At 42.1% G+C, this 15,517-nt stretch overlaps 1 protein-coding gene across 1 annotated transcript; it reads left to right on the forward strand.

Annotated features, from left to right (window-relative positions):
• Positions 1-470: 470 nt before the first annotated feature.
• On the forward strand, positions 471-13,673 carry Nanognb (NANOG neighbor homeobox). The gene is made up of 5 exons (XM_074077844.1): positions 471-542; positions 7,572-7,586; positions 9,537-9,590; positions 11,397-11,598; positions 13,336-13,673. Exons 1-5 carry the CDS (start codon positions 471-473, stop codon positions 13,671-13,673), a joined length of 681 nt encoding a protein of 226 aa, XP_073933945.1.
• The last annotated feature ends 1,844 nt before the right edge of the window (positions 13,674-15,517 follow it).

Raw genomic sequence — 15,517 nt, forward strand, 5'->3', positions numbered from 1 at the left:
TCAGCGGGACTCGGCGGGACTCGGCGGAACTCGGCGGGACTCGGCGGGACTCGGCGGGACTCGACGGGACTCGGCGGGCACCGTCTCCCTCCGCCTCGCCCACGTCAGTTTGTACCGCTTCTCCTCGGCTCTGGGTTTTTCTCCTCTCTCCTGGAGGCGGCGGGGGCTGGAGATCACAGGCGGGGACTGTCTGAGCCGCTCCGGGTGGGGGACATTGACCCCCGAGCCTCAGCAGGGGGCGGAGCCCTGTACCCAGGGACCATGCTCATCTCTTCAGCTACAGCGTCACCCGCGACTCGGGTGGTAAATGGTGGTGGCCGCCACCGTCCACAGACAGGTTTCAACCAGCGTGACCTTACTGCTGTGTAGACTTCTGTGCGTGCATAACTATCAGCGCGAAACATGAAACACAGTAGACGGAGCATTGAGTCCTTCCGTCCCATCAAGGTCACCTTGGCACCTGACTAAAGATGCCACGTTCCAGTTCCAACGTGGTCCTCGTGCTTATTGGAAATAAAAATGACTTGGAATCTAGCAGAGAAGTAGAAAAAGAAGGTGAAACTTGCACATAAGAGTAAAATAAAATAAAATAAAAAGAAGGTGAAACTTTCGCAAAACCTGGACTTACCTTCATAAAAACTCCTGCTAAGATTGCTTCCAAATGTGTAAACGACTGGTTTTTTAGTCAGTCTTGCTATGTAGCCCAGGGTGAGCTCGAACTGGAAATCTCAGCCTCCACAGTGCTGAGATTACAGGTGTGCACCACGAGGCCCACCTGAAGAGGCATTTATTAATTCAGCATTAGAAATTTATGAAGAAATCCAGAGTCTTCGGCATTAGTAAGGAGACAGATGGCATTCACGTTAGCCGTCAGCATACTGCTACTGATGAAAAACAGGGAGGCCATTATGGAGGACTAGAGGCCTGGGTCTGCTGTTAAGTGTAATCTTTCTGCCTAGCTGCCCACATGGAACTCCTTGCTCACTCCCTCACTGTCTCTTTTGCCAACTAAGACGTGAAACTACCTGAAATAGTGAATAAATAGTCAATACTCACTTAAGACAGATTTTGGGGATTATCTTCAAACCTGCTTGCTCTTGATTTCTAGGTCCAATGATGTAATTGTGTACCACATTACATATTTATTGCCAAATGTGCCCTTTAACTATGAATTGAATTGTATTAAACACGACAGATTCAAAAATAACACCTTGTTATGTACCAAGTAGAAAATTAAGCTCTGGAAATAGACTTGTACTAGACCACATCCTAAAGCTGTGGGATTCTTGAGTTTAAAACATTTCTCAGCTAGGTTCTTTTGTTTGTTTGGGGTTTTTTGTTGTTGTTTTTGGGTTTGTTTTGTTTGGTTTGGTTTGGTCATAGTGGAGCTTGAACTCAGGGCATCATACTTGCTAGGTAGAGACACTACCACTTGAGCCACTCCACCAGCCCTGTTTTGTGTTGGGTTTTTCCCTTTTTTGTTTTGTTTTGTTTTGTTTTCTCTTTTTTTTTTCTTTTTATTTTTCTCTATTCTGTGTTGGGTTTTTCAAGATAGGGTCTTATGAACTATTTGCCTGCACTGGCTTCAAACCTCCTTCCTCCTGATCGTTCTCTGCCTCCTATCTGGATTACAAGAATGAGCCACCAGCACCCAGCCAGTGTTTGACATTTTTAACCACTCCTGCATGTTGACCCAATCTGTGCCCCCCAGCTGCCTCGTATACGTAACTACAATAGGCAGCATTGCCTGCCCCACCCTGACCTCTGACCATCCCACCCACAATCCTTCACTACATCCTGTCATTCTGCCCAATCACCAAGTGTAAGTGCTCCTCCAGTTCTGTCTTTGGCCTGCTTCTTTTTTCAGTGTTGAAAATCTTGATAATCTCAACTATTCTGGCCAGTTTACCAGGTACAGTGACACATTGACCTTTTGGTCAATGACATGCCACACATACACAGTGGTCATAGAATTACATCTATGTAATCTATTGTATCCATTTTTGTGTGAGTACATGCTATTATGTTCACACAACAAAATCATCTAAGCAGACATTTCTCAGAACATATGCTCATCTTTTTTGGGGGAAGGGGGTCTGTACTGGGATTTGAACTCAGGGCCTCATGCTTGCTGGGCAGGCACTCTACCACTTGAGCCACACTCCCAGCCCATATGACTAGATTAATTTCAAATCATCTTCATAATGGCCTTTGCAAGCTTCCCTTCTCTCCTGAGCCCAAGTACTGTTCCCCTATAATTGTCTCAGAGACACCTCATGTTCACATGTTGAAAACTTGACCTTTTATTAAAACCTACTTAAAGCAAAAAAAAAAAAAAGGAGTCATTCTTTTTTATTTTTATTTTTTTTAATTTTCTTTTTTGCTTCTAGGGATCAAATCCAAGGCGTCTTGCATGCTAAGCAAGTGTTGTACCATGGAGCTGCACTCCTAACCCAGAGCCCTTTAGCTTGACTATTTTCCATTAGTCACCATGTTTTGTTGATTTTACCTTCTGAATATTTCCCCAAACATTTTTCCCTTGTTGGTCCTCATCCACTGTGATTGTTGCTTTCACAATATTGTGAAAATTGTCTGCATGGTTGCTTTGATTTGGATACAGTTTGAGAGTTCCCCAAGGCTTCTTGTTTCCAAATTAAATCCCTGTGCAGTGGTACACATCTGTAGACCCAGCACTTCAGAGGCTGAGGCAGGAGAATCACTTGAGCTCATGAGAAAGAGACCATCCTGGGCGACACAGTGAGAGCCTGTCTCAAAAGGTAAACAAGAGCCAGGCACTGGTGGCTTGTACCTGTAATCCTAGCTACTCAGGAGACAGAGATCACAGTTCAAAACCTGCCCAGGCAAAATAGTTTTTGAGACCCTATCTCAAAATATCCCATCACAAAAAAAGGGCTGGTGGCTGAGTTCAAACCCCAGTACCACAAAAGGAAAAAAAAAGTAACAAGAAGCCATGTGTTGGTGGTTCCTGCCTGCAATTCTAGCTGCTTTGGAGGCTAAGAATAGAAGGATTGACATTCGAGGCCAGCCCCATCTCCAAAATAACCAGAGCAAAGTGAACTGGAGGTATGGCTCAAGTGGTAGAAGGCTTGCAGAAACCCTGTGTTCAAATCCCAGCAGTACACACAAACACACACAATCAAAAACCAATGGCCCAATACTGCCAAAAACCAAGCAAACAAAAACCAATGAATATATCCTAATGGTGAAAAATTGTACAGTGGAAATACTCTGACTAAGACTTTGAGAGGTAGGGCTTTGGAAGGTGATTGGGATTGCACACGTCATTAGGGTGGAGCCTCAATGATTGAATTCTGGTGGCTATATAAGAATAGGGAGAGAGGCCAGAAGAGACATGCCAGCGAACTCTCCTTATCTTGTCATTTGATGTCCTGAACCCTCTCAAGACTCATCAGCAAGAAAGGTGGCACCACATTTGGACCCCTTGATCTTGGACCTTCAGAATTGTGAGTCAAAACAAACCTTTGCTTTATAATTCACTTAGAGTGTAGGATTGTTATTAACAACAAAAACTGTATGATAGCATAAGTCTATAATCCCACCTACTCAGGAGTTTTAATCAATCTAGAGTTTGAGGCCAGCCTGGGCTACATATTAAGATCCTGTCTCAAAAAAACTCAAAAAACGAAACAAAGAACAAAAAGAGTGGTTCGAGTGGTAAAGCACTTGCCTAGCAAGCATGAGGGCCCGAGTTCAAATCCCAGTACTACAAAAAGAAAATAAAAAGAGAAGAAACAGGGCATAGGGATACATGGCTATAATCTCAGCCTGGGCCGAATAGTGAAAGAGAGAGAGAGAAAAGAGAGAGAAAAAGAGGTGCCTGGTTAATAGATTTTGAAAGTTTATTTTAGTTTTTTGTAGCACTAGGGTTTGAATTCAGGGTCTCTCACTGAGTCACAACTCCAGCTAGAATAACATGACAATTTTTGATGGCAACAGTAACCACTGACTGCTGAGTCCAGTGGTGGTGATTTCCAGTGCCACTGTTTTTGCTTTATCCGCAACATTTCTGATATATGACCTTGGCTGTAGTTAACAAAATTCTCTTGATTCTTTTTTTTTAAATTTTTTATTATCATATTACTGCTGTACTGTAATTTTGTGACATTTACAAAAGTGCTTATAGTATATCTTAGGGTTCTTGACCTTTCAAAGGGCAAAGACTTCTCTGGCTTTCCTGTCAGTGCTTTAAGCAGTCAGCACAGTTCCTGGGTAGTCTTTTCTAAGTTGGATAGCTTTTCTTTCTCTTGTTTTGAGTAAAGAATCGTCTCTGGGCTGGCCTCCTTTTTTGTGATACTTTCTCTGGGATCTGGGCTCCTGTGACTCAAGCCTGTAATCTTAGCTATTTGAGAGACTGAGATCAGGAGGATTGAAATTTGAGACCAGCAGGGGCAAGTAGTTCACAAGACTCTATCTCCAAAATAACCAGAGTTAAATGCACTGGAGGTGTGGCTCAAGTGGTAGAGTGCCTGCTTTGGAAGCCCCAAGGCCTGAGTTCAAATTCCAATTACGGACTGGCAGATGGTTCAAGTGGTAAAAGCTCCTGCCTAGTAAGCGTGAGGCCCTGATTTCAAACCCCAGTGCTACCACAAATAAATAAAAATAAAACCTATAAAGTGGTGAGCACCTTCTCTTGGGACCCTCTCAGCTCTGGGAGTTCTATTCTTTGCTATTTTTCTATCTTAATAAACTCTCCCACTTTACTCAAAACGATAACAACAACAAAATCTCATGAGAAACAGGAGTTTCTTGGCCTTGAACCAAATCCCCAACTCATCTTTTTTTTTTTTAAGGTGGGACTGGGGTTTGAACTTAGGGCTTCACACTTGCAAAGCAGGCACTCTACCCCTTGAACCACACCTCAAGTCCATCTTTGCTCTGGTTATTTTTGGAGATAGGGTCTCATGAATTATTTCCCAAGGCTGCTTTCAAATGTCAGTCCTCCCGATCTCACCCTCCCAAGTATCTATGATTACAGGTGTGAACCTGGCTTTTTTTTTTTTTTTTTTTCCAATTTGGTAGAACTGGGGTTTGAACTTCATGCTTTACTACTTGAGCCATATCTCCAGACCTTCTCTTCTTCCCACCACCTTTCCTTTTATTTTTCCTTTTGATCCTTGGTTCCTTGAGACTGTGTTGACCTTGGACTCCTCCCACTGATTTCTTAGGCAACTGAACCTACCTTATTACCCAAGGAGACATTCCTGACCAGTAGAAAACATCCCCCAAAATTTCAGAGAAGAAGCTAGTAATGTTGGTTCTTTCCTGGCCTATAGTTTTACGATAAATGGTGAGGACAGACTTAGGGTCCTCCAACAGGAGCCATTCAGATTGTGACATCCCCAAGACTAGTCAAGGGGCTCACAACTGTAATCCTAACTTACTTAGGAGGCTGAAATCAAGAGGATGGTGGTTTCAGGCCAGGCTGGGCAAAACAAAGTTAGTGAGACCCTCCCTCAACAGAAAAAAGCTGGGTGTGGTGGCTCACACCTGTCATCTCAGCAATGACAGAAAGCACAAAATAGGAGGCTCACAGTCCAGGCTGACCCTATTTCCAAAATAACCAGAGCAAAAAGGGCTAAAGAGTAGAGTACCTGCCTAGCAAGTGTGAAGAGCTGAGTTCAAAACCCTAGTACTAAAAAAACAAATCAAACAAACAAACAAAAAAACCCAGGACTTTACTACTCTAATGGCAGCTGACTACTCTCCTGTCACTTCATTCTTTTGTCCTCTCAGCTTATTTCCCTCAGTATTGTCTTACCCCTTTCTTCTGTTCAAAACAGGTTTTTAAACACTACACTGGCTTCTTCTACCCACCCCCTCTTAGGACACAGGAAGAGAGTTTTGCCACCTTGAATATACTCCATCATACCGGGCAGGTGGACTACAGCAGGGGAGCCTCCTAGATTGCAGATTCCTGGGTGCCACCCAACACCTGTCCACCAGAGTCTACAGCTTTTATTGTGTGTGTGAGGTACTGGGTTTGAACTCAAGGCCGACACTTTAAGCCACTCCACCAGTCCTTTTTTGTGATGGGTCTTTTTGAGATAGGGTCTCACTAACTGTTTGCCTGGGGCTGCTTTGAACTGTAATCCTCCTGATCTCTGCCTCTTAAATAGCCAGGATTACAGGCATGAGCCACCAGTGCCTGGCAGAGTCTATATTTTAATATCTCTAGTGCTTTGTAAAAGTTTAAGACATTTCCATGTTTTCTGTGGTGGTGACATTCACAGGTTCCTGGTCCTCTTTGTGTAAAGATATGTTTCTTTTCTAAGTCATTGAGAAACAGGTCATTGCATGTGGCTTTCCTCAATCACTTCCCCCTGTGCAGTCTATGTGGTTACAGGACCCCAGAGGCCTCTATTGGAGGTGGTGTAACCTTTGAGAGTTGTGGCCTATTAGGAAGTCTTCAGGTCACCGGAGTGTGCCTTTTAAGGGTGTTGCAGGACCCTCTCTCCCAACCTTCCTGTTTCCTTACTCAGTGCAAATGGTTTGCTCCACCAGGCACTCCACCATGATGTGCTGCCCTTGCCTGATGGAGCCACCCAACCTTCCACTGAATCTTCATAAGCTAATTGTCTTAATTAGAGTAATGTGAAGCTTACTGATGCACCCTCTCATAAAATTACCTTGTCCATTTGCACCCCCACCTGCTGGGGTTTGAGCTACAGGTCAAGGGACTCTGTCATCCTTTTTCTTCCTCCTCTTTTTCTTTTTTCCGCTTAAGGCCCACTACTCATGAGCCTTGAACTTTTGCTAGATCCTGAGATTTTTTTTCTTCCTTTCTCTCTTAGCCTATAAACTTGCTCAATTCTGATCTTACAAAAACACAACAAACCAACAAAAGTCTCACCCAACTCTCTCTTATTCCTGAAAAGAGGTTGTCTATATTTCTTTACCAACTTTCCCCCAGTGCCACAGAAAATATACATTGAATTGTTTTCATGCAAACACACACACACACATTTGAGACAAGTCCCACTGTGCAGTCCAGTAGCCCAGGTTGGCCTCAAACACAAGATCCTCCTGCCACAGCTTCCCAAGAGCCGACCAGGATTATAGGCGTGACCATCACACCTAGTTAGATACATTTTCATGCTTTAATGTCCCCAAAGATGCAAACTCTGAACTTCAAGTAGTCCTCCCCTTTTTCCTCTTTTTCAGTCAGGTCTAATTGTGCTAGTATTTTCACTGGAGAAAAACTTGTCTGTTTTCTTTTCTCTCCCTTACTTTCTTCTTCTCTTTCCTGTCATTTTGGAGTCTGACCTGGGGGAGGTGGGCAGATTAAAGAAAGAAGGTAAAGCCCCACCTTCTTTTTGTGGTGCCATGAGTATCCCGTGGGTATGGCAGAGATCACAATTTTGGATTGGTTTCCCACTGCACCCAGACTTCTGTTGTTTTTTTTTTTTTTAATGTATGTATGTATTGATTTATTTATTGACAGTACTGAGGCTTGAACTCATGGCCTTAAACTTGCTAGGCTTGCGCTTTACCACTTGAGCTATTCCACAGCTCTTCTGTTGGTTTTTAAGATACCTGCTCTATGGGTGACTTTTCCATGTATTTGCTGTATGAGAACTATCTTCTTACTGTGGAGCTTCCTGTCAGCCCCAGATTGTGGCAGTCTCTGTCCCTTTTAAGAAGATCATGCCTGTAATCCTAGCTACTCAGTATACAGAGAACAGGAGGATCTCGGTCCAAAGCTAGCTTGGGCAAATAGTTTGAGAGACCCTATCTCGAAAAACCCTTCACAAAAAGGGCTGATGGAGTGGCTCAAGGTGAAGGCCCTGAGTTCAAACCCCAGTACTGGGGGGAAAAAAAAAGAGCTGCTGGGCTGGGAGCTAGTGGCTCATACCTGTAATCCTAGCTACTTGAGACCAGGAGGATCATGGCTCAATGCCAGCCTGAGGAAATAGTTATAAAGACCCCCAACTCCAAAAAAAAAAAAAAAAACAGAGCAAAATAGACTGGAGGTGTGGCTCAAGCAGTAGAGCACCCAAAGCCCTGAGTTCAAATCCCCCTCTTACCAAAAAAAGAAAAAAATCTGATAGGATATATGACCTGACCTGTGAGACAACTTGTTGCTCCAGCAAAGAGTTCTGCAGCTGACTTACCTGTTCTGCCTGCCTGCAAAACCACCATTTCAGCCACCATGGACAGCTCCTAATTGCCTGTCTCCATTAGACATCGTCAAGCACATACCAGATGCCAGGTCTGTTCACACAGAAGTCAAGCTCTGTGAGCGATTGTGTAGTCTGTGATAAAGATGGCAAGGTCTCAGAAATAGAGTGGACAGAGAGTGCACCCAGTGTTTCCGAGCTCTTGTCACCACCAGAGAAAGAATTCAGAGGCAAGGTAGAAGAGGGAAGTTTTATTACAGAGCAAAAGTACACATGTGGGTGAGGTTCTTTCTTGGTCGGCTTTATACTAAAGCCAAGGAACATGCAGAAAATTAAATAGCAGTTTAAGTTTTGTTTTGTTTTTGACTACGGTAATTTGACAAGGAATATTTCATTTCTTTGTCATGTCAGGATGTGGATTAGAAGGTTAGACTGTCCCGCAGTTCAACTGTTCTTGTTTTTTTTTTCTTCTTCCAACACAAAGCCCAGTTTGACAGTTATTGATGTCTAAATACTGTTTTGTTTTTACTTTCCTTCTTGTGTTACTTCTGTTTGTTTGTTTTTAGTGGTACTGGGTTTGAACTCAGGGCCTCATATTTGCTAGGCAGTCGCTCTACCACTTGAGCCACTCCACCAGTCCATTTTTTTGTGATGGGTTTTTTTCAAGATAGGATCTATTTGCCTGGGCTGGCTTTGGACTGCAATCCTCCTGATCTCTGCCTCCTGAGTAGCTAGGATTACAGGCGTGAGCCACTGGTATCTGGCAATTTTCATTTCTTTTCCTTTTTTCTTTCTTTTCTTTTCTTTTCTTTTTTACAGTTCTGGCTATCAAACCCAGGACTGTACCACTGAGCTACACTTCCAGCCAGTTTCCATATTCATATGAAACTGTTTCTAGGGTCATACTGGTCTATTTGTCTACTTTTGTACACCACACTATGCTCTAGTAGTCAGTATAGCATTCTAAACACATTTTAAAAAGTAAATTCTATTGTGTATATTTAAAGTATACTTCTGTGATGTGAATGGATGCATACAGACAGTTACAGAGTTGCTGTAGGGAAACAAATTAACACATCCATCAAGCTCACATTGCTTGTTCAAGTTTTTCTTTGTGCAAAAGCAGTTAAAATTTCATTTAGCAGAAATCTCTAACATAATACAATTTTATAACCCATTGTCCTCATGTTGTACATTAGATTTTTAGACTTGTTCATCCTACAACAAATTTTGATATCTCACAGAATAATTTTTAAATTCTATTATTTTCTTTTTTGTGGTTCTGGGAACTGAGGTGGAACTCAAGACCTGGTGCAAAAACTAAATAAATAAAATAAAGATAAGGACCTGGCACAGATCTATAATCCCATCACTTAGGAAGCTGAGGCAGGAAGATCTGAGTTCCAGGACATTTTGGGCTATGTACTGAGAGTCTGTCTCAGAAAAACCAAAATAAAACAAAAAGGATTTCTGTCACTAAATTGATTAGCAGAAACATTTAGCATAAAGGTTATGGATTAGCTTGGAGCCAGTGGCTCACACCTGAGGCAGAGATCCCACAGATCTGAGCAAATAGTTCCAGAGATGCTATCTTGATAAAACCCAACACAAAGGCAGGGGTGGCTGAGTGGTTCAAATGGTAGAGCACCTGCCTAGCAAGCATGAGACCCTGAGTTCAAAACCCAGTGCTACCAAAAAAGAAAAAAAGTTACTGATCAGTGAAATCAGCTTGGATCTTTGGCTTTGGCAGCCATTTTACTAATCCCATTAGCAACATTAGCCGACTTTGGTTCAAAGCAGAATCAATGTCTTTCCATCTTTAGACTTAATACTGTGACTTTCTGATACATTCGAGTGGGGACTCCATCTGCCCCTCTACCAATGGACTTCCTTTCAATTTAGTGAAATGAATGATTTCCCAGAATGAGAACTGTCCAGGTTATTCAGATATAATATAAACTGTGAAGCAGAATACATGTTTGTTTGGGTTTTTTTGTTTGTTTGTTTTTGGAGTTTGAACTGGCTTCATGCTTGCTAGGCAGAGTCTCTACCACTTGAGCCATGCCTCCAGCAGAATATAAGAAAGAATACATAAGAAAACATAGCCTGGAGTCATGAGGAACAGCATTCAGGAGACTGAGGCAGGGAAGATCAAGAGTTTGAGGTCAGCTCCGGCTATGTATTTTTTCAAATTAGAGATGTAGGAAATGAAAAATCCAGTTATTTACTTCTAAAAGCCTTGGATATGCTTCTTCAATAATATTCTTTTTACCTCTTTCAGGACTTTTCTTGGGTGAAATTGTCTGGTGCAAAGGATTTATTTTCTATAAACATTAGAGCCCTGAGAAGAGAAAACCCAAAGGAAAGCCATCATGAGCCTATCTAAGCAAGAACTGGATGCTGGTGACGACTTTACAAAATCAAAAAGTTGGGGTAAGTGAAAATTAAGTAGAAATCAAACAGTAAGCAAACTCATTGCCTCCTATATATTACTGTATTCTATTACTACATTTATTTATTTATTTATTTATTTATTTATTTATTTATTTATTTATTTTGCAGTACTGGGTGTGAACTCAGGGCTAGGCAGGCACTCTACCACTTGAGCCACCCCACCAGTTCTTTTATTTTGATTTTTTTATTATTATTTTTTTTTTTTGAGATAGTCTCGGGACTATTTGCCTGGGCTGGCTCTGAACCAAAATCCTTTTGATCCCCACCTCCTCAGTAGCCAGGATTACAGATGTGAGCCACCAGGCACTGGGCCTTTTACTGTATTCTTAATCATTCTTGTATCTATAACCATTCCTTATTACTTTCCCATGTTTTGCTATAAGTTTTTAAAATTTCAGATCTTCGTGGGGTGTAGTGCAGTGGTGGTGTGCTTGTCTAGAAAATTCAAGGCCCTGGGTTTGATTGTCAGAACACAGAGGAGGAGGGGGGAGTGTCCAAAATGCCAAATCATATAAACTGCAGCACTGAACCCTTAATTCAGGCCTTCACACTTGCTAGGGCAGGTGCTCTACCATTGGAGCCACTCCACCAGCCCTGTTTTGTGCTGGGTTTTTTTAAGATAGGGTCTCGAGAACTATTTCCCTGAGCTGGCTTCGGACCTCGATCTTCCTGATCTCCGCCTCCCAAGTAGTTAGGATTACAGGCATGAGCCACCAGCGCCCAACAGAAATTCTTTACTAATTGCCTCTAATTTTAGGTCACACTGGCACATCCCCTTCACAGAACAGCTGGACTGGCCTGAACCACAATGTAAATGTACCTCTGGAGGACACAATCAGCCACATGAGCTTTGAAAAGACCCTAAGTTCAGTTTTGCAGTTTTTAGCCCATGATGAACAGTATATGGACTACCTGCAAAATCCCCAAGGCACAAAGACACACAAGAAAGTCTCCTTAAATAACTCAGATGGTACTCAGCATTCAGGTAAGCTTGGGGTTTCTTTGTTGTAATTTTCATTAATTTATTTGAAAGCACTGCCAGTGCATGTGGATCAAACAGTATGGAAGTCTATAGCATAAAGTATAAACACCCCCCCTTAATCACTGGCTGTTTCACTTCATTTGCTCTTTATAATCACTGTTAAAGTATGTGGCTGTCATTCAAACTCTCCTTCATGTGTGTACAACATTCTTTACATCTATGAACTGGGTATGATGGTGCATGTCTGTAATCCCAGCAATTCAGGAGGTGGAGGCAAGAGGATCTCAAGTTCAAGGCCATATTGGGTTACATAGTGAGATACTGTTTCAAGACAAACAACAACAAAAATCCACATTAGAAGCTGAGCATAGTGGACACACCTGTAAGCCCAGCTACTGCAGAGGCTGAGGCAGGGGTGTCACTCTAGCCAAGAGGTTCCAGACCAGCCTAGACAACAAGATCCTGTCCCCCAAAAAAAGTACTGGAGATATAGCTCAATGGTAGACCTTAGAGTGTTTTCCTGGCATGTGCCAGGCCTGGGTTCAATCTGAAAGAAAGACAGAAAGAGAGAGGAGATGAGAGGAGAGGAGAGGAGAGAGGGAGAGGAGGAGAGAGAGAGAAAAAAAGAAAAGATCCTGACGCTGGTGGCTCACACCTGTAATTCTAGCTACTCAGGAGGCAGAGATCAGGAGGATCTCGGTTAGAAGTCAGCCCAGGGAAATAGTTTGAGAGACCCTATCTTGAAAAAAACTTCACAAAAACAAAACAAAAACAAAAACAATAGGGCTGGTGGAGTGGCTCAAGGTGAAGGTCCTGAGTTCAAACCCAGTACCAAAAAAAAAAAAAAAGAGAGAGAGAAAAGAGAAAAAAAAAAGAAAGAGGGTTGGAGGTGTGGCTGAAGTGGTAAGAATGCCTGCATAGCAAGCATGAAGCTCTGATTTCAAACCCCAGTGCTGCCAGGAAAAAAAAAAAGAGAGAGAGAGAAACAGGCATCTCATGCCTGTAATCCTAGCTACTCAGGAGGCAGAGATAAGGAGGTTGGTGATTTGAAGCCAGCCCTGGGCAAATAGTTCTCAGAGACCCTATCTCAAAAGCACCCTACACAAAACAGGGCTGGTGGAATGCCTCAAGTGATAGTATGCCTGCCAGCATGAGACCTTGAGTTCAAGCTCCAGTACCACCAAAAAAAAGAAACACTCAAGCATATTATTTTACAACTGTCATCTGTTCCTTCATGAACATTTTTATTGATTTTAAGTTTAGTTTTTCTTTTGTCCCAGGTCTTTCCTCTCTGCCTTCCACCAATGTACAACACTGCTATCTTTTTCTTTTTGGAGGACTGGCATTTGAATTCAGGACTTCACACTTGCAGAGCAGGTGCTCTACCACTTGACCCATAGCTCCAGCCTATTTTATTCTGTTTATTTTAGAGATGGGAGTCTCAAACTATTTGCCCAGGCTGGCCTTCAACCTTAATCTTCCCCCTCTCAACCTCTCAAGGAGCTAGAATTATAAGCTATAAGCGTGAGCCACCAGTACCTGGTCATTGCTATCTTTTTGAAACAGGGTCTTTCTATGTAGCCCAGGCTGGCCTTGAACTCTTTTTCCTGCCTCAGTCTCCCAAGTGCTGGGATTGCATCAACATTGATATTTTGTAACAATCAAATGTATACTCACACTGAAGAATGTAGATTATGATCTAAAAGTCAAATTTAGCCATGGCTTGGTTTTACCCCGCAGATCTTGTACAAAATCAACCAGCTACACTGTGGGTTCAAACTCTAGAGCAATCAAACCCAAATCATAGTCAAGATGAAGGATCCAGAGAGCAGAAATGGAGAGAAGATGGAGAAAGAAGAGGAGGAGGAAAAAAAGAACAGGAAGAGGAAAATAAACCAGAAGAGGAATTGAAAAAGGAAGAGAAAAGAGAAGAGGAGGAGTTATGTCCCAGGAAAACAGCAGTCAGCAAACCCCTCATGCACACTCTTTGGGAAAAGTTTAAGTTAAACCAATGCCCCAGAGCACAAGATTGCCTGTCACTCGCATTTGAATTTAATATCACAGATACACAGGTATGACAACATTTCTTCACTGAGCAGTGGTCACTCATGGAGTATTGTTACTCACATAAACAATACCCTTGTTCCTCTATTAATCACCTCACCCATCTCATTTTTTGCAGATATATCGATGGTTTTGTATAAACAGGATGAAATACAAAAAAGAAATGTCTAACTGGAAGCATAACAAAAAATATAAGAGGTAAAAAAAAAAAAAATTCCCACAGGGATTGAACCCAGGACCTGGTAAATGCTGGGCAAGTGCTATACCATTGAGCTACACTCCCAGCTATTAGATTTTTGTTGACTGCACTATAAATGAAAAATTTTGTTTTGTTTTTGCAGTACGGGGTTTGAACTCAGGGCAAGCTTGCTAGGCAGGCACTCTGCCACTTGAGCCACTCTACCAGCTCTTATACACTCTTAATATTCTATTAAAATTCCAGTGTGATAATATTTATAGTGTTCTTGCTCCTTTTCTACCTTCATAACTTTCTTATTTGACTTTTTTTTTTTTTTGGCGGCACTGGGGTTTGAACTCAGGTCCTCAGGCTTGCGAGGCAAGTGTTCTACCACCTGAGCCACTCCCCCAAGCCCTTGACTTTTCTGTTATTTATGTGTTTGTTTATTTATTTGAGGTGCTGGGAATCGATCCCAGGGCTACCATGCGAAGTTTTCTACCACTGAGCTATACTCCAAGCCCACCTCTTTGACATTTTCAAAAGTGTTTTAAGAAGACCCTCTTATTTCCCAAATTGATATATTTTGATGAATGTCAAATGCATGGACATTGTTGAGAAGCTTTTTATGACACTGTTCTCATGTATAAATTTAACTCTGAAAGGATAAACAGGAATTCTGTGGGGAGCCAGATGTGAGGATGCAAAGATGTAAATTTTCTATTTTTAGCCTCTTGTGGATTTACAATGCACATTCATTAATTTTATGTAAGACAAAAATCATAAAGAAATTACCAAGCTCTGTGGCAATGAATTTAATGGATTCAAAGCATCTCCAAAAAGGACCTTCTGCCTTGTTCTCTACAAACCTGATAATGCCCCCGGAAGGGTGACTTTTTTTCACTCTTTGTTTTTTTATTATTATCTTATAGTAATTACATAGAACAGCAGTTTCTTTGTGACATTTCCATACAGGCATATGGCATAATTTGATCATATTAACTGTCCCCCATTGTCCTCACTTCCGCTGATCCGACTGGATGGGTGGGTGGTTTTTTTTGTTTGTTTGTTTGTTTTTAGACAGAGTCTTAGGAGCAGGAGAACTGAGGAAATTGAAGGCACTGGTGTGGTGATTGAGGTAATTACCATAGCTGTCTCTGAGGTTGCACTGAAGCTATGGAAGGACAGCATGAAGCAGCTGGAAGGGCAAAGAAGTCTGGAAAGGTTGGGGAGTTCGAGATTTCTGGTGAGCTAGATTTTGGCCATAAGAGGGTGAAGTTTGGTGAAAGTTTCAGATCTAGAAAGCATGAGTGTGACAGGGTTCATCCTTATGAATTATGAAAATAATACCAATGTCAAAATCTTTGATAGAATTGGGGAGTGACCAACGTAGTGGAAGATAGTTTCATCCATCACTTCCCCTACTTTTATTTGAGCTCTGATTTATTGTATCATATTCATGGTCAATGGTGTTATCTCATTTTCACTTCCCTCCTTACCCCAGCCTGGGCTACATAGCAAGGCCTTGTCTCAAAAAAAAAAAAGGCCAGGCCCTGGTGGCTCACTCCTGTAATCCTAGCTACTCAGGAAGCAGAGATCAGGAGGATCTCAGTTCGAAGGAAATAGTTCATGAGACCCCATCTCAAAAACTCTCATAACAAAAAAGACTGGTGGAGTGGCTCA

The sequence above is a fragment of the Castor canadensis genome, chromosome 6, assembly GCF_047511655.1.
Source record: "Castor canadensis chromosome 6, mCasCan1.hap1v2, whole genome shotgun sequence".
NCBI lineage: Eukaryota > Metazoa > Chordata > Mammalia > Rodentia > Castoridae > Castor > Castor canadensis.

Coding starts and splice junctions, on each gene's coding strand:
- Nanognb (XM_074077844.1), top strand. CDS start 471: ATGCCACGTTCCAGTTCCAACGTGGTCCTCGTGCTTATTGGAAATAAA. Junction 9,591..11,396: donor TTTTGGGCTATGTACTGAGA/GTCTGTCTCAGA, acceptor TCCCCTTCACAG/AACAGCTGGACTGGCCTGAA. Junction 11,599..13,335: donor AGATGGTACTCAGCATTCAG/GTAAGCTTGGGG, acceptor TTTACCCCGCAG/ATCTTGTACAAAATCAACCA.